Genomic DNA, 25,245 nt, shown 5'->3' with positions numbered 1-25,245 from the left:
CCTAAAGTGCAAAGGCCTATAGCCGGAAAGGCCAATTGGTCCGTAGGAGCATATGGAGTTGGCAAACCGGGGCACATCAAAAGCAGTTAAGCCTGGGCATATTTGTTTAATTTTGTATATCAACCCCGGCTCCCAGAGCGCCTCAATGAAAAATGTAGAAGCAAGAATACAGAGATGTTTCAACAAGCATTGGCAAAGACAACAGTTTTTATGTCTGGGCATTTGCTAGGCTCCAGCTCGAAAATTGAGTACCTGGGCATATGGTAAAGCCTGTCAAATACCTATACACAAGCCAAAACTCTTTGCTTTGCCAATGCTTGTTTTAAATAGGCCCTTGATGCTTAGAAGTCACGTGGCTGCAGGCACCCTTGGTTAACACATTTATATTACACAAGTAGCACAATTACAGCTGCAATAAAGCCGTTAACTAGGAGAAGGCTGATTAGAAATAACACTTGAAGGCCTTGACAGCACAATGTTTGAGGTTACTACTCGATAGTGCTAGCTCAAAGAGATCCCTAGAGCATGCGTTTGTGGATGGGAGTGGCAAGCAGTGGGTGGGGAGGACCATAGGAATTAGCAGGCAGTCAAGAGTGGGTAAATAAAAAGTCACAAGTTTATTGTCCTTCCTCAAATTTAATTTCCCTCCTCCCATTGAATATCCCGCCTATACACACTCCAATGCAACAGATTCAGCGTATAGATTGCAACCTTTTTTTCATGACATAATGTGTCCTAATACTCAAATTCTTCATGTACAGGTTGTGCATTCATTCAGTGACCAAAATTCCCACTGAATGTCTGTTAGTTCCCAATATTTCTCAGCAACCCTGCATGCCCAGGATGGCACATCCAGCATCGTGGCTGGAGCAGCACACAGACACCAGCCGGCACTTGCCATCCCTAGGTAAGCCCTCACGGCTATAATCTCCTTGAAAGTAGGGAGTTCGCTATTAGATTGCACCTTCAGTGTGATCCCATTATTTATATTTTAAAACATCCAGCCCGCTGCATCGAGAATGGCTCTGCCGTATGCCCAGCCACACCACCCAGTGTCTTTACAGGGAAGCATATTGCATCAGAGCAGCAAGATGGCCGCTGAGTAAATCGGGTCTGTTTGTGCCTCAGGTTGCCTGGGCAACTACAACTCCTACCCGATTGGTTGCCCGTTGAGCCTTTAGCCAAACCCGAAGACCGGCAGGCGTAAGCCGGCCCCCGGCGAAGGCCCATGGATAAGGCTCCTATCCCAAGTCTGGATGAACGCTGGTCCCTCACTTACACGGTACACCCCCTTTTGGCGCGGCCGTTTCGCCGTGGGGCCAGTTGGCCGCAGCGGCCAGTTCGGCGTGCCCATTTTGGTGCAGGAGCCTTTCTGGCGCTGCCGATTTGGTGCGAGGGACGTTTGGGCGTGACTGACATTTCAGCCACGTCTAAATTCCCTCACGCCAAATTCCAAAGAATAATTATTTTCAAATGCAGCACGTTCGCAGGAAATGTTATCGTGTTGCATTTGAAAAGAATTGTGGCTGTGGGTTGATGTAAACAGCGACGCCAAAAGAGGGTGCACCGCTCTTTCTGCTTATATTTCTCATATATATATATATATATATATATATATATATATATATATATGTATTTTTTTTTTTTTTTTTTTTTAAATCAGACTGTTGCGTATTAATTGGTAAATATGTGATTTTGCTGCCCCAGGCACAAGGGCAGTTTGGTCTTGTGGTTAAGTTCAAAGCGCCACAATCTTGCAGGCCATGGTTTGTGACTGAGCTAAAGCTTTTTATTTTAATGTATTTGCAAAATATCCCATTATTTTTATTTTACGGAGAAAATAAAGAAATGTTCAGTTTATCCACAAACCATGGCCTGCAAGACTGTGGGGTAGAGAACTTAACGCAGGGCCAATACCTCCATCAAATTTACAAATTCGACACGCATATAAGAATGAGAGTGCTTGGAGGCTCTAAGCCATGGGATGGGGAGAGAGGTGGTAGTGGGCAGGTGGTGGGAGGAGAGAGGTGGTAGCTGGGAGGAGAGGTGGTAGCTGGCAGGGGTAGGAGGAGAGAGCTTTTAGCTGGCAGGGGGGGCTAAGGGCACCTCTCGGTGTGATGTCCATGCAGCACAAATGGATCTGAGTGAGATGTCACTACGGCTAGGCACAGCCCACAGTGTGATGTCAGTGCATCCTGGGAAGCTCCCAGTGTGATGTTGGTGTGGCTAGGGCCAGTTCTCGGTATAATGGCCCTGCCTTTAGGGGTATCACCCATTATGGTGCTGCTAGCTAGGGGTAGCTCGAGTGGGATGCAACTGCGGCTAGAAGCAGCTCCCAATGCAATGTCACTGCAGCTGGGGAAGCTCTGGGTGTGATGTCAAATGGATCACTTGGAACACGCCATTCTCCGCACGCACGTTTCCTTCACAAGCGGTCTATTGTAACATGTAAATCCAGCGATTATATATACACAATATATATGTTTTTATCAACATATTGAATGATGGTGGTGAAAGAGGTAACTTGTGCACGTTGAACTCACAGGAGCAGTTTGGCCTTGTGGTTAAGTTCTCTGCCTGCAGTCCTCCAGACCATGGTACATGGCTGAGCTATACCTTTATTATTTTTCTAATTAGCAAAGCATACCATTATTTTTATGGTAAATAAAAGAAAGGTTAAAAAAAATTAATAAAAGCTGTTTCTCAGCCACGAACCGTACGTAGCCTGTAAACTGGGGGGTGAAGAGCGTAACCACAAGGCCAAACTCGCCTCCTGTGTGAATGTGCACAAGTGACATATTTTATCAACATAATTCGATATTGTGATAAGAGAATGCATGTTATATGTCATGTTTCTTTTACTACAGCATCGTATTGGGGTGGGGGGCAATGCGAGTGAAAGCAGGGAGTATGAATATATATATATATATATATATCACAAGAAAAAAAATTAAAGCTGTCACTCAGCCGTGAACCATTGCCTTTAAGCATCAGTGATGGTGAAAGTAACCATTAGGCCAAACTGTTAGTATTACTGTACAGTCAACAGTCACATATTTCAGCACCAAAATGCAATACCAAATTCGTTGCGCCAGAAAAGCCCTGCGTCGAAACGTCCCAGCGCCGAACTGGGCGTGCCAAAATGGGCACGCCGAAATGTCTCCTGCGCCGAAACGGTCACGGCGAATCGGCCCGCGCCAAATCGTCCTGCCCCGCACTTACACCCTCTTGATAGCCCAGCCTGCCCTGACTCCTCTGTCCCCTGCCTCCACTCCTACTCAGATCGACATCTAAACACTATCTGCTAGCCGCAAAACGATGGATTCTGCTCCCATACACTCCTGAATGTTCCACAGTAACCCGCTTCCGACGACCACAGACTCCAGAATCTCCACTACCCTCAGGTTTGTCTACCGCTGCAGTGCGCTTTGCACCAATATACGACTCTTTACATGTCTATGCTACTCCTTGCAGTTCTCAGCACCGCTCAGCAAGTCCTGCTGATCGCGTTGCAGCGGGAGCCCCAGAAGCGCACTTCCCGCCTTAAGATTTCTCTGTACTGCAACATCTTTTAATAACCTACCCCGGTAACCCCCGAAGATATTCTTACTGTTTTTGGCATCAGGCCACCAAATTGCCTATCTGCCACGAAGTAAACTCTACTCCACTGCTCGTTCACAGCCACATAATTGCTCTCTGCCATATGTTCTAAAATCGTCAGTACTGCATGGGCCCGAAGTGTTGTAACGGCCGCCGAAGTGCCCCATCTGTCTTATAACTTCTGCATAGCCTTATAACCTGAATGCAATATGTCCAGCAATATCTTGCTTGCCCTTTCATAATGGTACCTTTTATTTTGTTCTATTGCTCTACGGCTCCCAGCCACCACAGCTCACTACTTTAAGTCGCTTATAGCTCCAAGCCCATATATAGCCTATAGGAATATAGCTTTGCCCTGTCCCCCTTCTGACCCATGTACTGAGAGATCCCTCCACTTGTTTATTGCCGCAGTTTAGCACCATTGTCTGACTGTAACCTTGCTAGGTCTCATGTTTAAGCTGCACGTGCTAGTTTTTCGATTTGTTGTGGAAAAGTTACTGTACCTGGTGATTAATTACCAGGTTATTGCCCAGATGACCACATTTGTGCTGTCTGCCCACTATCGTATGGTTGTTTAGTCTACACTGTGAGTACAAACGTATCTGTAAACCCCACGGGTTGTGCCTAGCCCCATCCTTCTCCATCCTTCCAGACAAGGCAACTACGCTTCCCAACTCCAACGACATCCCACCCCCCCTCTCGCCAGTTCTCCTAATACACGCAACGCAACCCATGGGCTAATGTCACAGCCTGCCACCTCAAAGCCCTTGCTCGCAGATTAACTATGCTTAGGTCTCACACCTATCCTCAACCACACCATATGCGCCCTAGACCGACTGAGATTAGGAATCGAATGCTGGGTGTGCACTCCTTGCGCCCCAGGACTTCCACTCACCCTGACTCCACTCCCAAACCTGACCCAACTTTCAACCTTGCAAGCTCTACTTCCACCAAGTCATCGCCAAAGGTACTGCCTACCAGGCCCACGCCACTCCCCAATCAGCCTCCACCACCGCATTCACGCTACATGAAACGCACATTCCTGATTATAGATTCCAACTCTCAACAGAATACACCTAAAGACGCACCCTCTACTCAACCTAGCACCCCCTTCCCATGCCTCCAATGCGCCCTCATTAACGCTTGCTCGCTTTCTGCCCACGCCACTGAGATCTACGACTTTCTCACCAACCTTGACTTGGACCTCCTAGCCATTACGAAATTATGGCTTCACGAAGCAGCTGGGCCTACTATATCCGTAGCTCTGCCAGCAGGCTACACCATTCACCGGCAGGACAGACTAAACATGAAAGGGGGTGGAGTAGCATTCATAGTGAAAGAAACATTACCACTCAGGATAGTAAACTCCCTGCTGGAAAGGCAATGTAGACTCCATCTCCACAAAACTCTCCCTCTCCCATAACTGCACGATCACGATCCACACCGTCTACTGACCACCAGGCCCATCCTCAGATTTTCAGGGTAGCCTTCTCCGCATCCTAGGTGAGAACCTCAAACCAACCACTAAAACCATTCTACTTGGGGACCTTAACCTGGGCCTCAATGACCCCAAAGACAAGCAAGCTAAAGCTCATGCTAAAGAAATACAAGACTTGGGATTCGTGCACAAAGTCACAAAGCCTACACATGCTAAAGGACGCATCATAAATTGGGTTGCTGAACATAACTGCTCAGCCATTATTAGCTCCAACTCCCCCTGCCCCTGGACCGACCAGCACCTCATTAAATTCACCATCCCTATCTCCTCCCCCATGAAACCTAACATGCCACACCTCCTGCAATAGCTAGAAGCGCACGCAAACTTACTAAAGATAACCTCCTACACTTCCGAGATGTTCCAGCTTTTAAAACAGTATTTTTCCAAAGACCCCAGGATCCTAGCAAATTCATAGAATGACACTCTCAAAAAAGCAATGGACACCCTTGCTCCGCTAGAACCTAAAAAAGCCAAAAAATCTAATCATGTAACTGATGGCACACCGCTGATGTACAGGAACTCTGCATGCTCAAACGCAAGGCCCTGACCAAATGGCAAACCAACCCCCAAGACGCCACTAAGGCCGAATTAAAAAAAACTGTCTACCCAGTATAAAAAAGCCATTATCCAAGCTACAGCCAACTCATACATCACCAGAATATTGAACGCCAAATCCCAATCAGAAGAAATGTTCGCCATCTTCAAAGATCTAGTTACCTCCACCACCGATGCCCATGACTATACTTGTTGCAAAACAAAATCCAAGCCCACCTCAAAACTCTACCCAAGTACGACCTCCTTACATCACCTACCAAAAACACACTCCCACAGGACAAGAACCTCTTCTCCTTCAGAGACGTCTCTGAAACTGAAGTCCTAGCCCTACACAAACACTTAAAACCATCCAATTGCAAAGGAGACAGCTGTCCGGCTAATATTATCAAAGAATGTGCTGAAACCCTCACACCTTTTTTAACAGCATTCATAAATGCCTCATTCGCATCAGGTAATGTCCCAAGCTGCCTTAAAGAAGCATGGGTATGCCCGCTTTTGAAAAAATCCTCTCTAGACCCATCCTCCCCTAACAACTACAGACCTATTACCACGGTACCATTCCTGTTAAAAATCCTCGACAAGGAAGCTTACACTCAAATACAGCATTTTCTTGAGTCCAATGGCATCTTACGAAAGAGGCAATCAGATTTCCATCCAGGTCACATAGGAAAGAGGCAATCAGATTTCCGTCCAGGTCACATAGGAAAGAGGCAATCAGATTTCCGTCCAGGTCACAGAACAGAATCCGCGCTACTGGACTTAAAGACGCTAGCTGAAATCATGAACGAAGGAAAACCAGCTCTGCTCCTCCTGCTTGATTTGTCTGCAGCTTTTGACCTTGTGGACCTCAAGACTCTCCGCAGATATCTCACCAATTCATCCCAATTCACCCCTGAAGCCACGACGTGGATCACCTCCTTCCTTGAAGGGAGAGCCATGAAAGTCTTTTCTGACCAGGCCTGTGCAGTACCCACCACCATCCCCTGCAGAGTCCCCAAAGGTTTGTGCACATCGCCCACCCTGTACAATATGTTCACCAAGCCTCTTTTTGACAAACTGGACGCTCTCTGCATTGCGTACACAAACTATGCTGACGACACTCAGGTACTCCTTCCACTCTCTGGCTCATATGAAAAAATGACAAGTCACTGCATAAGATATACTCCACCATCCAAACATGGATGGCAGTCAACAGTCTCTACCTCAATGGGGACAAAACATTAATCCTCATAGTTGGCCCCAAGGAAACACTAAACAAACTTAATCATCAATACAGGGCCTTCACCATAGAAAACACTAGTCTCACCGTCAGTAAAGACTCTGGGGGTGTATCTTGATTCCACACGCTCCATGACTCCCCAGGTAAGCGCATTCGCTTCCTCAGCCTCTTTCACCACCAAACTGATTAACCCTTTAAATGCCAGCAACGAGCCGGCTCGTCGGTAAAAACCGCTCCAGGTTGCCACCGACGAGCCGGCTCGTCGGTGGCACTTAAGGGGTTAATGAGGGGGGAAATGTTGGCGGGTTTGGGCGGTGAATACCGCGATTTAAAAAAAAAAAAACATTGGCACTGGGGGGGAACCTCAATGGCACTCAGTCAAACCATACCTGTCCAAGGATAACTGCCTCTCTATAGCCAGAGCAACCATTGGGGCAAAATCAGATTACTGCAATGCGCTCTTTGTAGGCACCTCTGTCAAAAATGTGTTACAGACTCCAAGCCATTCAAAACAATGCACTCAGAGCCACCCTAAACATTCCCAAAGAGAGAACACATCTCCCATGCCAGACGTGCCGCCCAGTGGCTCCCCCGTCAAAGATAGGATCATCTTTAAGACGCTAGCCATAACGCTTAAATGCTTAGCCGGCAGGGCCCAGTCTTATCTCTGCTCAAAAATTGTAAGAACTACCTCATCCAGACCCAATTGATCTCACTATTCTAACCAACTGAATATCCCCACCATCAAAAGGATCAAAGCAGGCGGCGCCAGCTTCCCCTTCATTGCTCCTAAACAGTGGAATGACCTCACAAACACCCTCAGTACAGAGACCTCTCACTTGTCCTTCAGGAAATCCCTCAAAATTATGCTCTTCAACTGAGCTCTGCCAGCCCCAAGCCAATGCTCGTCTCCCTCCTCCTTCCATCTATATCTCACCTTTTTAACTGCCGACTGTCTGGTAAATGGTTTCACTGTAACCGAGAACCACAGACAAGCGGGCTTCCTGTCTTTTGTTGTTTCTTGTCTTCCCATGCTACCTGTAACCAAGCAAGTCCTGCCTGCAACAGTGCCACAATGCCCAAGGGATGCTTTGTGCGCTTTATAAATGTAAAAAATAAATAAGGTACTGATTTATACTTTTTGAGGGGGAGTTTTTTTATTTACCCACCTTATTCATTTTCTTTATTCAATGTTTTTTTTCTTCTTTTGTTTTTACTGATTCAATAGTCATTATTTTCCTTAACATCTTTAACACATAGTGACAAAACAAACGTTATACATAAAAATAGGAGGACAAGACAAAAGGTCTATAGATCATATAAACAATCACGTATGCATAAAAGTAGTGGAAGGAGACAACAAAAAGTCAAAGGCCTAGTAAGTACAGGAAGACAAAATGAACTGTACACAACACCTAATGGAGCAAATAAACATATTCGCCAACACCTTATTACAACTCACAGTGTGTGCAAAAAGCATGAACCAAAAAACTGAAACATAACATGTGTACAATAGTAACCAGTAATACATAATGTAGTCCATGTATCCATATTTTGAATCAGTAACAGTTATTTATACAATTTCATATGGGTGTGGCTTCCTCCTAAAGTGCTTCTTTTAGGGGTATTCTGGGTCAGAGGGCTCAATTTTCATTTCACACCTAGTGTGACGGTCACCTGACCTATTCCATGTGCAAGAATAGGTCAGGTGACAGTCCCAATACGTGTGAATTGAAAATTGAGGTTGGTGAATAATTTAAACAAAGCTCCCCTCAAAAGTATAAATCATGACTTTACTTTTTGGTTGCTGTGAAATTTTGGCAACCAACAGACATTCAGTGTGAATTTTGGTCAGTGAATGAATGCACAGCCTGTGCACGAGGAATTGGGAGTATTAGGACACCTTAGGTTATGGAAATCTCCGACCTCAGGTCATATTACAGAGGGTCTCTCCCTTCTGTTACACTAAGCTCCACCTAATAGACAAAACTTAAAAAAGGACCCAGTAAGGCAGCCTGGAAGCAAACTAACTATGAAATTATTGAAGGTTATGTAAAGTAATTCCATGCAGAAAATAATCGAATTGGACTGGAATCTTGTTTGAGGTTTCCAGGCTGCTGGGCTATTCAAATCTTGGATACTACAAAGGAGGCTAAAAACAGCTGTGGGGAATGACGACAGGCTCGGGTACGCCCCACAAACCTGGGGACCAAAATAAGGAGAGCCAGCGCATCTCTGCAGTCAAGGTATTATAGAGAGGGCTTGAGAATCATCGGGGTAGGAAATGCGATTCCAAAAATCCGCATCTAGCCCTTCATTTCCTATGGGGTTGGGGAAGAACCGGTGCTGTGGATTGCCAGAGTGCAACTACAGCCATATCCAGAGATGATCAGGCTAGGCCCGAGTGAGAGGTTGGGAGGACAAAGAGTGTGCTATGCAGGTGCTCCTGGGTGGGAGGTGGTTTAGTTCCTTCCTGAAAATGGCAAGTGAATGGCTGCAGTGCAGGTCAGCAGGCAGGTCAGATCAGATCAGCAGGGCAGGTCAGCAGGCAGGGCAGGTCCAGATTCCCGGGGCATATTCAGTCACATGTTATTCTAGCTTGAGATGGGACTAAATCACTGGAACCCTGCAGCTTTTCAGAGGCATCTTCGTGCCATAATCTCTTCCATTCAAGACTATCTCAGACTATTAGGAAGGATTCACCTGCTTCCAACTTTTCTTTGAACGAGTCCAGGATACAGTTGCACTTACAATGAAAAGGGCACCTCAGTTTGACATGAGTTATGGCGGTTTAGATTTATTGCGAGCTCAAAGTTTAAAATGGCATCTTAAATTTGCCAACAACGAAAAATGCAATGACCAATCAGTGATCCTGTTAAATAGTACACATGGCTTAAATTAGGAGACCACAGATGCTTCCCTAGCTTGTTGAGCATCTTTCTTTCTCTGCAAAGCTCAAGCGCTCTGTGGTCCATGGTCTTAAACCTCAGGAATCCCAAAACAAAGATTTGAGGAGTTCTTGCTCTCCACTCTTCTTTTCATATTATCGGTCACTTCCTTCAGTGTTGCACCCCGCACACCCTGCCCCCGCTGTGACCAGGTGGGTGTGCAGAATCATGGGTCAGGTGGGGATGGATACCTCGGCCTTTGGTGCCCATTCAGCCACGGGGGCCATGGCTCCTAAGGCCTTCTGCGCTTTTGCCCAAGTGGAAGACAGCCTCAGGTCAGCGGACTGGTCTGATGAGAACGTTTTTAGTACTGGAAACCAGTGTGACATGTCTCAGCTGTGGTTCCTGTCCAACTATAAAATACAAGATCTAAGACCTCTGTGCCTGCCATAAAATAATATTTTGCCTAGGTTACAACGTAAATGTGGGATTTTATTGAGAAAGGAGGCACAGATTATCCCTTTAGTCATACTTGCTGTATTATGGATCCCACCTGGACACTGTGCACACTGTGCTTTCAGCTTTGAGTGGTGCTTGTCCAGTGTACTGAGGGGCTTCTGGTAGGGCTGAGGGATGCTTCTCTGGATGGGTCTGCACCAGGTAAGAAAAGGGGACGACCCTGTGGGGAGCCCAAATTTTATGATTAGGGATGAAAGCAAGACCATGTGTTCAAGGACATGACATAAGAAATGGAGTGCAGGTTCCCTCCCCCCGCCCCCGCGCGCCCGGCCCCCATCTATCATGCTGCTGTTAAAGAAATAAAGGAAAAGGGTTGACATAATCCTCACCTCTGTGCCTTAATAAAACCCAGATGTAATGACCTATGAAAATAGTTATAATGAAGTGCTGTGGCATAATCCATGTGGTAGTATACAGTACTATACAAATATCACTACATGCACAAATAGAAAGACACTCTAAGAACTGAGAACATGGATTATGCAAGAAGAGGGCCCCCCCCCCAATAGATTACAGAAGGCACCGCTTTGAAATGACCGTCAGTCAGATCTAGCATTTCCTGAGACTGCTCATACCACGTGTCTCTTGTTCTTACTGCAAAGAACGTACTACACCAGGGTGCAACTGACCCTCCAGCCAACCATTCACTGCAGGTAGTATACTACAATGGGCAATCAAACAGCATAAACCAAAAACACACAAGCCATTTAATAACAGTTCTCAAATGCATCAACCATGGCAAAGAAATCATGGCAACTTCAGAAGGAGGCTCGCCAAAGTACAGACTTCAGGGCTAAATATAGGTTTCACATCAACAATTCTGGCTCCAATTTGGATGCCTCTACCCATGCACGATAACTAAAAGATTAATCAGGTATTTCAAATCTCACAGTCTGATGAAGGTCTTGTATCAGTTGGCGCAAGTAAGACAATACCACTCACAAGAAAGCATTCCCTTCTATTCCTACAGCCAAAATAGGAGGTATACATCTGTGCAGGGAACAGATTTAAATACATAAGAAACTGGATTCCCCAAAAAGGAGGTTCTTTGACTGTACTTATTGTAAAAAACAAAAATAAAATGATGAAGGTCCTACTTCAGGAACTGGAGTTTCATCGAACTCCTGATTTTGGAAGGCAATCACTTTATTGACATACTCTGTAGTGGTTATCACACCAGGCGAGGTTTTGTCTATTTGAAATATTGTCACTCACGCATTCATTCATTCCTCGCATCTCGCCATAGCTGCACAAGGGTTTACCTGCACTTTCCTCTGGTGTTCCTCAGTGCTGCACCGCCTCACGCGGTCCACCACTCTCGCCAAGATGTAGTTGGTCCTGAAGGCTTTGGTTGGAGACTCCCTGCGGCAGTGTGGGCATGAGGCCCTCTCGCTGCCCTGCCAGAACCTCAGGATGCACTTCTTGCAGAAATGGTGCATACAGTCCAGCATGACTGGGTCGGTGAAGAGGTCACAGCAGATGGAGCATGTCAACTCCTCTTTTAAGCTTGGTTCCGGGTACCTTCCACTGGCCATGACTGTAAAGAGACAACACCACACGCCGTGAGCAAAGAAGACCCTCAACAACAGCAGAAGGAAATGATCTGACAACTTACTGGCTTCATAGCTCCTAGTCCTGCTCTTCCTCATCACAGTACTTACTTGCAAGGTACCAAACATCCATGACGGGGACCCTTTTTAATGTATTCTGTGCCTCTCTCACTAAGAACATTATACCCTCATTATCTCAGAATGCATTAGTTGACTTGTAGAAAACAAGACAGCAATACCCATTCCATACTCTGCCGGGTGGGAGTGGTGGGTTGCATGTATTGCAAAAATCAACAGCAGTAGTAGGGGCAATGAAGATTAACGGCACGTAATGGGATTACCTCCACCACATCCACATCCCTATTCCTAATCCCAGTACCTACTTATGAGGTACACCAGATCCCCAGTGGCATATAGGCTGAGAAATCAGACACAGTAGAGAAAGTGTACTGTGCACTCACCCCCATCACACTTTTATTCAAGTATTGCCCCTGCCATCCATATACTGTACTCCGGTCTGCAACACACTTGTGTCAACAAGTCCCTGTTGCCTTAGTGTGTATATTCCGGTCATAATGTCTAATTACTGTTAGGTGTCTGCCCATGTTGCTGCCCTAAATGGTCTGTATGGACACCCACTTGGCCTCTGGGTGGACATTCCCCCCGATCAACATTCCTTGGATTTATGCTCTCCAGAGAAACCTCCGACACCTCATATGCAAGTGCAACTGTCCCTCTGATTTTGTGACTGGCCATGGGACCCAAAGCCTTTGTACCCGGACAAGCCTTCCGAAAAGTTACAAACGATCCGATCTTCGAATAGATGTTGTTTTGTCCAAGTATGTCAATACTGCGCATTTAACACACAAGGTTTGTCACAGTGTCTCCTGTGGGGGTGCTGGATTCTGAAAGAATGCCAATTGCATGATTTACTGTGACATGTGAAGTTTGTATACAATTTTCGGCTCAAGGGTTGGGTCAGTCTGTACCACTAAACGTGGTGGTTTGCACGTCAATGCCCCAATTTCCCATAACAGTGTTGGTGGTGTGACTGCCACCAGAAACACTGCTTTCAATATTAAAGTGGTCGATCTATGGTGCTAACTGATGCAGATGGAACTTCAAGAAATGCCTTCAGCACCAATGGTAAGTCCCACGGGGGCAATCCTGCCACCAGCATATGCCTACAATGTATATATCTTCTCAGCAACTTGTTCACCGGCTTCTCGTTTTTTGAATCCAAAACCCATGGCTCTCTAAATGCTTGTAGGTCCGCCCACTGGACCCTCCGGGATGAAACTGGTAACCCTAATCTCAAACCCTTAATTTAAAAATTGCGTAATCACCAGAATTGTACGCTGTAATGCCAGCAACCGCTTCTTTTTGAACCACTTAGCAAAATTCCTCCAATTTCTGTCATGTACCTTGGGAGTCACTGTTCTCCCGGTATTCTCAACAATCATTGCTAGCTGAGGAGTTAATCCTTGCCACTGCAACGCTTCCCATAGTGGCATCTCGGAAACTAGATCCCCAGGGTTCAGATTGCGAAGAAGGTTTGAGGCACAGGGCCTACCCCCAGCCCCATCACCAATGGAAACCATGGACTCCTTGGCCAGAATGGTACCAGGGGAATAACATCTGCTGCTGAGTCTATGATTTTGACTACTACTCTGCTATAGCTGGAAAGGTAAATAAAAGCCCTTCTGACCACTGTATGCACATTGCATCTACACCCCACACCAGCCGACAAGTGGACCTGGAACAAAACCTCAGGATGTTTGCATTGCGGTAGGATCCCAAGGTAATGGCATAGACCTTGGAATCTCTTGGCACAACTCTCACGTGGCTGAAGGAAACGCTCAGCTTCACAGATACGCCATTGTGTTCCTGCCCCTCTTCCCCCCCTCCCAATATAGGTTGCTTTGCCCTGACAGCAGGGTCACCTCTTCTAGGGAGTTCGGCAACTGTTCTATGGCCCTAGGGAGCGAGCACCCTCCTGCCTGTTGATTTATGTGCCACGGCAGAGGTGTGGTCACCCCCGTCCCCTCCATCCTTCACCACAGCTCGCTGGCGTCAGTGATAACCATGATCTGCCAGCGCTGCTTGAATGGAAAGCCTTGGAGTACGTTTTTCATTCATAGCCCTACGCGCAATTTGACTTTCAATTCTTTTGGGACAGGGAATTGTCTCCATTACCCAGTGCCTGGCAGGTGCAACAGAAGGGGCCTCATGTGTAACCTGGCCCATGTTACCACCAACACAAGACACCATGGGCCCTTGAATCTGTAGCAAAAGCAGGCTATTGCCTGCTGTAACCCCGTCAAAGTCCTGACCAAAGACAGAAGCCCAACTGCTATTTCTTCTGGCAAGATAACCGCTCCCTTGGATGTCGAGAAACATGCTTTTATAAACCCCAGTGTCTTGTATCTGGTTTCCACATGCTGTAGCAGCCGCATCTGTGGTGATGCCTATGGGGAGCCATTCACCCAAATATGGAAACGCCTGGAGTCAATTAGCATGCGAAACATCTGTGTTGGTCCCAGCACCTCCATGAACACCCTTTGAGACTTCTTGGGCGCAAATAGGATAGACCTGAACTGGAAGTGCCGCCTCTCCACACATCTCAACAACCTTTGGTGTGTTCGCACGATTGATACAGGATAGTAGGCAACTTTAAGCCTGAAAGAACCATAAAGTCCACATCCCTGATCATCGGAATCTCCTTCCGCTCCAGCTTCTGATTAAAATCCATGACTAACCTGAACTTCCCAGACGGCCGCGGGACTAGAACCCCTTCCCCTCCTGCTGCCTGGGTACTGCTGCGATCAGGCTTTCTGCCAGGAGCTCCTGAAACTTCTGTTTTATTGCTACTCTCCTTGCAGCTCCCCGAGGCAGAGGGTAAATATCACCCTGTGGCAGCACGTGATAGGAACTTTATTTTGTACCCTCATCTCATCACCCTAAATAACCACTTATCAGAAGAAACGGTATTCCAGGCTTTCACAAAGTGACAAAGCCTTGCCCCTCTGGTAAGACATCAGAACGTCTGCGCCAGAGAAAACTGTTTCCCTGACTTCTGTTTCTTCTATCATTTGATAGACAGCTGCATTCTGCGATACATCTTTGTTCTTTCTGAGCAAGTCTTTGGACGTTGTTCCAGTCACCTGAGCAGTTTGCCCACTTGTTTTCGAGCCTCAAGGACTTTTATGAACTTTGTCCTCCACATTTGCAAACGGGATCTTCAAGGCTACGGATTTTTAACGCGGTTCTGTATTCAGTATTATATAGGCGCTTGCCTCTGCACAGCAATATTTGCTTTCTTTACAATAGTTGCATATTTTAGCCAATCATAGGTCAGATCGTAAAGGATTTCAAACTGGCCATGAACCAAGGGTGCACAGTCTTCATCTTCATTTAGAGCTTTGGATACTTTCCTGAGTGGCTCCAAAGCTGGTTCTACTGCATAGGAGGTATATGTGGCTGCCCCTAAAGATAAATGGACGCCTGTGTACACCCTATTTAAGCAGGAGTCCAGCTTTTTATGTATCCTGTCATGAACAACTTCTTCACAGGCTGTTAATGATCTCCCCACCATGCTCGGAAAAATGTTATCCATATGAACTGATTGGGGTAGAGTCTTCATTGCCTTCAAAGGACACAGTGTTGGCATAAACCTAGGTGTTTTAAATCTCTAAGGGTCTCCCCAGTCCATAAACAGACCGCACCTGCGTTTAGGGTGCGAGGAGGTCTTTCCTACCTTTCTTCTATAGCTACGGTATGCAGTGAAAAATTCGACTTTAGAAAGACGGTTTAGACAGGCCCCTTGCCGCAAACAAATGTGCGCAGGGGCTGGCAGGCGCAACCCGGGTTCGAAGACGGAAGTCGCGGGCATGTAAGGTAAGTGTGTATATGTGTTTATGTATGTATGTATGTGCATGTTTGTAGCATGGTAGGAAGGTGGTGGGTGAGCAAAGTGGTTTTTGGAGCAGGTATGTGCAAGTGTGTGACTGCGGGCGGGGGGGTAGAGGGAGATTGTTTTAGGAGAGGGAGGAGCTCGAGAGCAAAGAAAGCTTTGAGGAGTGAACCCCCCCCCCCCGAAATTAAAGCAAAACCCGCAAGCATGGGAGAGTAAGGGTTGGGTAGTGAAAATAAATACAAAGCTGCTGCCACAGGGATCATGATCCCGCATTTGAAGGCACAAACTCTGTGCGGCCTTCAATATGCCGCATTATCACATAGAAGTGTAGATACAGGCTATTGTGCTTTTTTTCTTCCACAGTGCTTACTCTCTCAAGTCCTTATTAAATATCTGCATCATTCTGCCATTTCCGCTAGCCCATTTCCTCTTTTTATGCTACCTTTTTTGTCTAGGGCTGAAGCGCTGGGGGAGTCAGTATATACCTACACATTGTGCATTTTCACATTCCTGGTCCCTTCAAGGCCACGACCGATTGCTTCAACACCTGTTCTGTGACAGCACTGAAATGAAACTGCCAGGTTGTTTCTGTGTTCTGGGTGTGTTTTACATGGTTACCCATCTGCAAGTGCAAATACTGTATCTTTCTCCACAATCCAAGATGGCCACCTGCCTACTGGGGCTCCGTCTTTAATCGATTGCACTGCTATTCCATATGCTCTCTGTGGTGTTACCAGGTTGGGCCCAGTTGAGGAGGGGAGACCTGAGACACGTGGCAGGGGCGTTAATAAAGGTCGGGCGAAAGACACGTCATTCGGATCCGAGTAACCGAGTCCTGTGTTCTTTGCGCTGTAAGAGTGAGGCCTATGCGTGCCTACGCATGTATCCCGACACCCCTAACAGCATAGGAGGTCGGGAGGTGAGACATAAGTCTACACACTCCGACCCACAAAAGGCACCATCTCCTACCCAGACACACCAGTTCCCCAGGGCTGATAATATGTTAATGACTTCGAGTTACATCCTCTCGTGAGGCAAAAACAGCACATGGGGCGGTCAGCCTGGTCCTTTCCCAGAGCAGGTACTTCCGTGTTACTGTGTGAACAGCAGGAGTCAACTTATGCTAGGCTAGTTTTGGAAACAGTTTCGCCTGCCATTTACATGACCTATTGACACTGACAGCTGCCTCAGGTTTGTAGGTAGAATGTCTTCTGTTGGCTGTGGGATTCCGTAAGCGACCCTTGTAGAGGGATTGGGCCTTGTGACCGTGACCTACATCATGACTTCTAAGGTTGCTGGGCTGCAGATTACTCAAGAGTCAGGATACTAGGTGGCCAGGTCACACCCTAGGAGGGAGGCAGGGAAGAAGCAGACTCCACACTAGATGATATCTGGGTCTCCATGTAACACTCAAGCCAACATGCTAAAACTCCACACTACACTGATGGATGCAACAGAAATTAGGCTTGGCGTCAAGATCTTTCAACTGAAATAGTCCCTCACATCTTTGGGGTTCCCCCTGCGACCCTAGTACTGAATGCTTAATGGCTTTTTTTAAGCAATCCTTCAGGGCTTTCCCTCCCCTGCTGACTGCTTTTCTTTGTTTTGCTACACCGGGGAACAATACATATTTCCCTTGACAATCTGCACACTACTCACACCGTGCATCGCTTTATCTGCAATTTCTCCTCATAATCAAAACACAAGTTGAGGCGGTGGAGGTCATACGTACATTCACTAATGAAGCCACAATTGTGAGCATGCTGGGGATCTAGCAGACGTGTAATCTAGTAAGGAATATGCTTACAACGTTTGAAAGTCTGAGAAAGCAAATAGATCATGTTCCAAAATGATTTTCTGAGAATTCATCGCATTCCTCACAATATTTCGAATTATGTCATCAAATAAATGAACCAGGGATACAAACATTGCACCACCTATCAAAATCTGTTTACCCCAAAAAATGTATATGCCGTTGAGGGCTAGCAAAATCTATTAGGCCATTCACATTGGCAAGGAGATTTTATAAATGGCAAATATCATTTGCATGGCACACCTTGCTGCTGAGTTTAGGAATGTTTGAAACGTTAGTTTGACATTTAAAGTAAACAAACGTGGTTTGCAGTAAATGGCAAATAAAAGTTTCAGTGTGCATGGCTGGCAGCATTGCAACAAATATAACAAATAATAATAATAATAATAATAATAATAATAATAATAATAATAATAATAATAATAATAATAATAATAATAATGCTTCTGGTGACATGGACCATTTTACAGAAAGCACTGGTCTATATTTTGTCATGGGTCACCAACGGGCTAGTAGAGCGTTTCAACTGCGTAGTTAAGGATTTCATTAAACTTCTGGGCAGGTGTAATTATCCCATAAGAGAGTGGGGTGGACATTTCTCCAGTATTCTAACTAAGGACCTCCCCCCATCTTGCACCTGTGTGAAATGTGCACGACTACCTGTTATGCGTCTAATGAGCGAGACTACTGGACTTCAAAGCTACAGGTTGCCATGCTCTGGAGTTACAACGGTTCAATGTATGGGCCGAGATGTCTTGATGAGAGTGTGCAAAGGGGGCACTTTCTCCAGAGGTTTAGGGGGGCCAGAAGGGCGTCTGGTCAATGGAAGTCAGTTCCCATCGTTCACCGAACGTAAAAAGCACGTCAGGATATTTGATGGCATGCTGCTGCGACTCTAAAGCACTGCATGTCTGTTCACGGGTACACTCCTCTCTGACCAATTAACACTGTAATGCTTCCTGTGTTCACTCTGATATACATAGTTTGTGCTTTCACTACGGAACAACCCCTGTACTCTCACCTTTCAGTGGGGATTATATTGATCATGTGCAATAACCAAAGTGGAAATGCATATTGATAAATGTGAGTAACGCGATGGTGCAGAAGCTAGTTCATTGTGTTAAGTACTCATTGCAGAGATCTGTGTTCATATGAACGATCACTATACCAAACTCCAGCAAGGCTTTTTCTATGTCTGAGGTGTATGAACCTCCATGTATATGTACTTTGCTTTGTAGCACAACAGGTGCTATTATCACAAATATTTCATGATCCAGACAGACGTTGCTATAAAAACATAACATCAATGTGGTTAAGGTCTAGAAATAGGTTTGACACAAAAATATACAGAAGACCAGGTAACAAACCTGGCCACACAGCCGCTCTCTGTTTAAGCCCTACCAAGGGCAGTGCAATTTGCAAAATTAGAGTCAACTAGTGAATGTTCACTGTATTTACAGAATGTAACTCATCCAAATAACTCTCTTAGTCGGGTCCAAAAGTAATATGCGTTTATCAAAAAGAAAATTCCAAGTTGGTCACTAATAAAATCTTAGTGAGGGCGCGGCTAACTCATCCCATAATTGTTATAAACATAAAGTGCCAATGCATTTCGGAGCATACAGCTCCTTCATCAGGGCAGGTCCAATTTACACAAACTGTGGAACATTTATACCCAAAGTATCAAGTTTTGGAAAACAAACAAAATCGTGATTGTGATACAAAATATGACCATGCGTGAAAACAATGTGAAAATAACATACCAATTTTCGATGAGTTGCAAGGTATATGGAAAAGGTGAATTAAGCCACACAGTAGGGAAAAGAAAAGATGTCAAAATAAATAATGTGTAACTGAAATAACACAGTTAATTGAACATGATCAGAAAACCAAGGAAAATTACCTCAAGGGATCGAGGTAGCCCGTGGAAAAAATGTGCGGGGAGTTGACAACAACTTCACGCAAGATCAAAGGTCTGGAAACCAGACCGAATCAATTCTTCAATCTGTAGGTGCAACATGTGTTTTAGTGGGTTGTCTCAGAATTTGTCATAGAAACTAGTTGTAGAGGTCTCCAGGCTTACCTGTACTCGTAAAGCTACGAGTGTACTGAGGCTGGAATTGCGGTCATCAATGGACACATTTGGGTCACGTGTTTATATTAGTATGAGTAACCTTGGGAACGCTGTTCCCTGGCAATGCGGAACGGCGTCCCCTGCTTGACCGCAATTCCAGCCTCAGTACACTCGTAGCTTTACGAGTACAGGTAAGCCTGGAGACCTCTACAACTAGTTTCTATGACAAATTCTGAGACAACCCACTAAAACACATGTTGCACCTACAGATTGAAGAATTGATTCGGTCTGGTTTCCAGACCTTTGATCTTGCGTGAAGTTGTTGTCAACTCCCCGCACATTTTTTCCACGGGCTACCTCGATCCCTTGAGGTAATTTTCCTTGGTTTTCTGATCATGTTCAATTAACTGTGTTATTTCAGTTACACATTATTTATTTTGACATCTTTTCTTTTCCCTACTGTGTGGCTTAATTCACCTTTTCCATATACCTTGCAACTCATCGAAAATTGGTATGTTATTTTCACATTGTTTTCACGCATGGTCATATTTTGTATCACAATCACGATTTTGTTTGTTTTCCAAAACTTGATACTTTGGGTATAAATGTTCCACAGTTTGTGTAAATTGGACCTGCCCTGATGAAGGAGCTGTATGCTCCGAAATGCATTGGCACTATTAATAACAATTATGGGATGAGTTAGCCGCGCCCTCACTAAGATTTTATTAGTGACCAACTTGGAATTTTCTTTTTGATAAACGCATATTACTTTTGGACCCGACTAAGAGAGTTATTTGGATGAGTTACATTCTGTAAATACAGTGAACATTTACTAGTTGACTCTAATTTTGCAAATTGCACTGCCCTTGGTAGGGCTTAAACAGAGAGCGGCTGTGTGGCCAGGTTTGTTACCTGGTCTTCTGTATATTTTTGTGTTCTACGAGTCAGGGTGTCTCCAGACTCATCGTAGCCAGCTCCTGTGAATTTTTTTGAAGATAATTTATAACCTCAACTTTTTGTGATCCGTTTGAAAGTGAATTTAAACAGGTGGTGCCCACTTACTTACCTTCCCGCTCTAGAAATAGGTTTGTTCAGACAGGAAGTTGTAAAACCTAGCCAGCCACCTCTAATAATGAGCATAAAGTTTTAGTCAACAGAGGTGATTAGGTATCCAAATTCCAGACTTTGGGCCTGATTCATGGGAGCGTTTTATATGGTGCAACGCCATTGGAAAACACATTGTGAATCAGGGTGTTTGTAACCAAAGTGTTCATGCTTGAATCCTGGCTTTGACGGCAGATGATACAATTAACCTGGACAAATCATTTTATATCATTGACAGTGGTCTGCTGTCCTCTGTGGAAAGGTTTGCCTTCTTACATGCTGGCGGCTTTGTTAAGCCCATTACCCCATCTTTATTTTTATGTAGGCCATTTGAGAGGAAAGGGTATTAGAAGAGAGCGGACCAGATATCGCAGTCTTTGGGGAAGCATATTTTAAGGTCTGCTTATTTGACAGAAATAACTGCTTTTTGTACAATTCAAAGGTCTTCCTACAGGTTTTTAAATAACAATTGCACAAGCTTGTTTTTTGGGTGTATTTAAAGCTTTAAAATACAAAACAGAAACACAGATAAAATCTTTTAAGATTGCATCAATTAGTATGCTGGTACCAATATACTTCTCTTGATGATGGAGACAATGAAGCTAGAATCAGTCCCTTTTGCATAATATCCTTCTATAATGCTTTATTTTAAACAATTGGCATGTTGCGTTATATGATTTGCGTACTTTACAATTCGTTTCTACAAAATAGGATTATTCTAGTTTATGGTAAGAAACAGAAAAGAAAGTGGTAAAGTGCAGATATTGAAGAGTGGGTGCAAATCCCAGCATCAGAGCTTAACCAATATGTGATCCTGAGCATCTCGTTTAAAGTCGAATTGTCTATACTGTCAAAATTGCCAGCCCTTCAGAGCGATTTTGTTCTCAGTGTATACTCTTCGAAAAAGCCTCACTCATTGTTTCACTGGCTATAATGTGGCTTCCTTTGTGATAATAGTGAACACTGATATATTACACACCACAGCCACGTTTCTTTGCTCTAATAGCAAAAACACTTGAAAACCACGTCCCTGTTCTTACCTCATTTCGTCTGGGTACCGTCACCTTCCTGGTAGCTTCTAATATTCCTTGTATAGCCATGCTATGGCACGTGTAGCTTTCTCCTTGCTTCCAGTTGCTCTCTATACACACGTTTGAGCACTTTTGCATTCTGCGAGGCAGCTGATCTGAGTCCTCAGTCTTTTTTTTTATCATGTGCACCTTTTTCATACAATCTGTGTCCTGCATTTATACTAGAGCCGCTATACCTTCTTTCTTATGGCTGCTATTAAGTATCCTGTTCCTATGCTAGAACACAAGTGTCCTCGTTGTGGACAGCTAATGTTACCCTTGGAATGCTAGTTGTTTACCATTCTGATTACAGCAAGAATGAGGGGACTGAAAGGGAGTTTCCCATGCTTATTTTGATTTCTGCGAGGTTTGTGTTTGCGACAAGGAGGTTGCACAATGAGATATTCTGCATCCCTTAATTCCTTTGGTTCGGTGGAGGGCGGTCCCAAAGGTGTCCGGGCACGCAAAAAGTGCTTAAGTTCGCCCTGTTTATGCGACTCGAAACATACCAAGGCCACCTTCAGGATCTTAGGGGACTCAGAGCAAAGTTATTAGTATCTCATATTTACACATACACATTAGAGATTTTAGAGCAGCACAGACACAAAGCTACCACTGGACGAGTTTAACCTGTTTAAAGATGCTAGAAACAAAAGTAGCCCAAAAAAAAAAAAATAAAAAAAAAAATAAATAATGGCACCAACCTAAAAGGGGAACAAAACAAAGCCAGAAGCGAATAAAAAAAATACAAATACATGGTTGCGCCATTTCGCAACCCCACTCCACTGCAGTTAAGGGGCCCGGGGAAAAGGCAGGTCCAATGGCACCGAACCCTACCTCACAACTGATACGTATCTGGTTTGGGAATTGAAGCAGGCAACCCCAGCCCTGCTCCCTCTGCTACGAACTTGGAAGGAAAGCTAGTTTAAACGTTGATGCAAATAACTTGCTGAAAGCAGAACTTATTCCGTCACACTGAAATCTCTCTAAAATTCACTTCTATTTCGCACCTTCCAAAGACAGGCAGAGGCACTGCACTGATACTGTTCACCATCTGTCAAGGCTTGGTGTTGCTATGGCAATGGAGGGCCGCTCCGTTGCAGGTAATAGAAAAGCGGACACCAGCAGATCAAATGCGACTTCCTATATTAAAACCTTAACTGGAACTGCCCATGCCTCGGAACCCCCTCCCTAGCCTAATGTCACTTTCCCTAGTCCTCTGGCCCAAACGTGGCCGCGACCCCAATCAACGACAGTGATGGGCTGTGCAACAGTGCACACCTGACATTACATCTTCCCCCTTTTTAACACATTAGATAACAATGTTACCCCTTCTTTTCTATCAGTCTGTCGGGTTTATATCAAGACCGCTCAGGACGTCTTGCCGGTCCTAACAGTGCTTCCTCCGGTTGACTGACTTCTCTTCATTTTGAGACAGCTCTCCATCCCCTAGATAAGAGTCAGATGAGCGAGTCATGCAGGTCTGCCCGGGTAGGGTACCGCAGGTGTAAGTTCTCGCTGGGGTATTTGCTGAAGTGTGAGGTATTTTGGGTAATCGTCCCACGAGACCCTCCTTGAGCTGTCAGCATTGTTCCAATTTTGCAGGTTACAACCAGCCGTTCCGGTGCAAACATTGTGAATTCTCCTCCTGAGTCTTCGGCTGTCGCAAACAACTACCTGGTCTCTCACTTCTATATTGCTTTCCTTGGCTCACCTCCTGGCACCCAACCTGTCCTTCATTTTCTCAATTTTCTGCCTGGCCATGAGCCCTGGCTTCTTGTTCTAGTAGGCTCTGGGAAAGAGCAATCAGGCCCTTGGGTAGGCGGGTGTGGACAGTCCTCCTGAACATGAGGTCCACGGGACACACTCCTGTGATGCTGTGTGGGGTGTACTGCTACTCTCTGAGCAGCTGGTATTAGGTTTGTTCAAATGGGCTGTTGGTGATGTTCGTTTGACATTCGCCATGAAGTGTTTGGCGATGCCATTGGCCTGTGGCCAAAGGGAGTGATCCTCCCGTGCTGGAAACCCATGTACCATGAGGGTGGCCCAGTCCACGGTGGATGGCAGCATGTGGTGCACCACATAGTTGTGGTATCGATCTGCAATGGACAAGCCCACCCCTGCCAGTCCCGACGGATGTCTGGACAAGTAGTTGGCTGGGTTTTCCTCCTTTTGTTGGTGAACAATGATGAATTTGTAATCCTGCAGTCGCAGGCCCCGCCTCGCACTTCTCTGAGGCATGCTTGCTTTCAGGTTGGCAAAGATAGCCAGGAGGGCCTGATGGTCCGTGACAACCGTGAATGTCCTGCCATAGAGAAACAGATGAAAATACTCACAGGCCCACACGACAGCCAGGCTTTCTTCCTCCGGCTGTGAGTATGCCTGCTCTGTGTGAATGAGGATCCGGCTGGCGTATTGCCACAATGAATTGCTGGTGTGGCTTGTCACGGTCTTGTTGTGTCAGGATAGCACCCAGACCGACTGGTCTCGCATCCACGACCACTTGTGCTTCTGTCCGCAGGAAAATACGCCACGTTTTCCGCCTTAGAGATATAACTAGGGGGGTGGTCCTACCCTCTGGAATTCAAATGCATGCAATACAATTTAAATGCAAATTAGTTTGAACCCTTGTGAACAACCAACTGGATGGGGCATTCACCATTTGTAACAAAAGCAAACTGCTAATGAAAACATATATCATTCATATTTGGTAGTCCAGCTTTTTATTAATTAGCCGATACTGTGGTTATACTTTGCATATTTTTTAGAATATTTTTTTTGTGGAGAACAATTAGTGATAAACATGGTCATGAAAAACAGCTTAACATAGTTGTGTCTAAAATGCAGTACACAAACCTAATAGTTTACAAAGCGTGATGGATACGCTAAAACATTTGGAAAACAACTCATAAGTAGGTGAAAACCAACATGTAGTTAAATTCAGTGAACACAAGAATGTGAGTGAAAGTGGAAGGAGGGAGACATTGGCTGAAGGTCTCCTATGCCCGGCTAGAGTCTGACCTCGTAGTTGGTCTACGTCTAGGTGAAATGTTAGAGATATCAGTGCAGCAATTAGTAAGAGCCCGGAAAGGTTTGGGCATGTGTGCTGATGACGTTTCGGCTGAAGAGGTGAAAGCCTTCTTCTGGGGCCAAGAGAGTCAGAGCACTCTGTGTGGAGACAAGTAAAAGAATAGATAAATGTATTAGAAAGGCAGCTAGGTGCTTGAGTGGGTAAAAAATTAGTATCTAATCATGTAGACAGGTCCAGTATAGTTCCAGATGCATACACCACTCACCACTGGTAGTGCTGGGAGCATGAATTGATGCTGGTCTGAGGTTAAGGCTGGGCAGATGAAAAATAGGGGGTCCTAAGTGGGACAGATGGCCTGGTGGTCGCCAGGGTGACGGAGGGGGAACGGCCTGGTAGAGGCGTGGGCCC

General features: G+C 45.4%; 1 protein-coding gene across 4 annotated transcripts in view; it reads right to left on the bottom strand.

Moving 5' to 3' along the window:
* Positions 1 to 25,245, bottom strand: part of LOC138582628 (zinc-binding protein A33-like) — a 113,594-nt gene that overhangs the window by 77,790 nt on the left and 10,559 nt on the right. For all 4 annotated transcript variants that reach the window (XM_069654079.1, XM_069654082.1, XM_069654080.1 and 1 more), the window contains exon 2: positions 11,542 to 11,816. In XM_069654079.1, the coding sequence (XP_069510180.1) occupies positions 11,542 to 11,814 (273 nt within the window). In that variant the 5' untranslated portion in view covers positions 11,815 to 11,816. The remainder of the gene's footprint in view (positions 1 to 11,541; positions 11,817 to 25,245) is intronic.

The sequence above is a fragment of the Ambystoma mexicanum genome, chromosome 3q (genome assembly GCF_040938575.1).
Source record: "Ambystoma mexicanum isolate Mex_15411 chromosome 3q, UKY_AmexF1_1, whole genome shotgun sequence".
NCBI classification, from domain to species: Eukaryota; Metazoa; Chordata; class Amphibia; order Caudata; family Ambystomatidae; genus Ambystoma; species Ambystoma mexicanum.
Note: the sequence above shows the minus strand (reverse complement) of the source record. Positions and strands in the feature narration are given on the sequence as shown.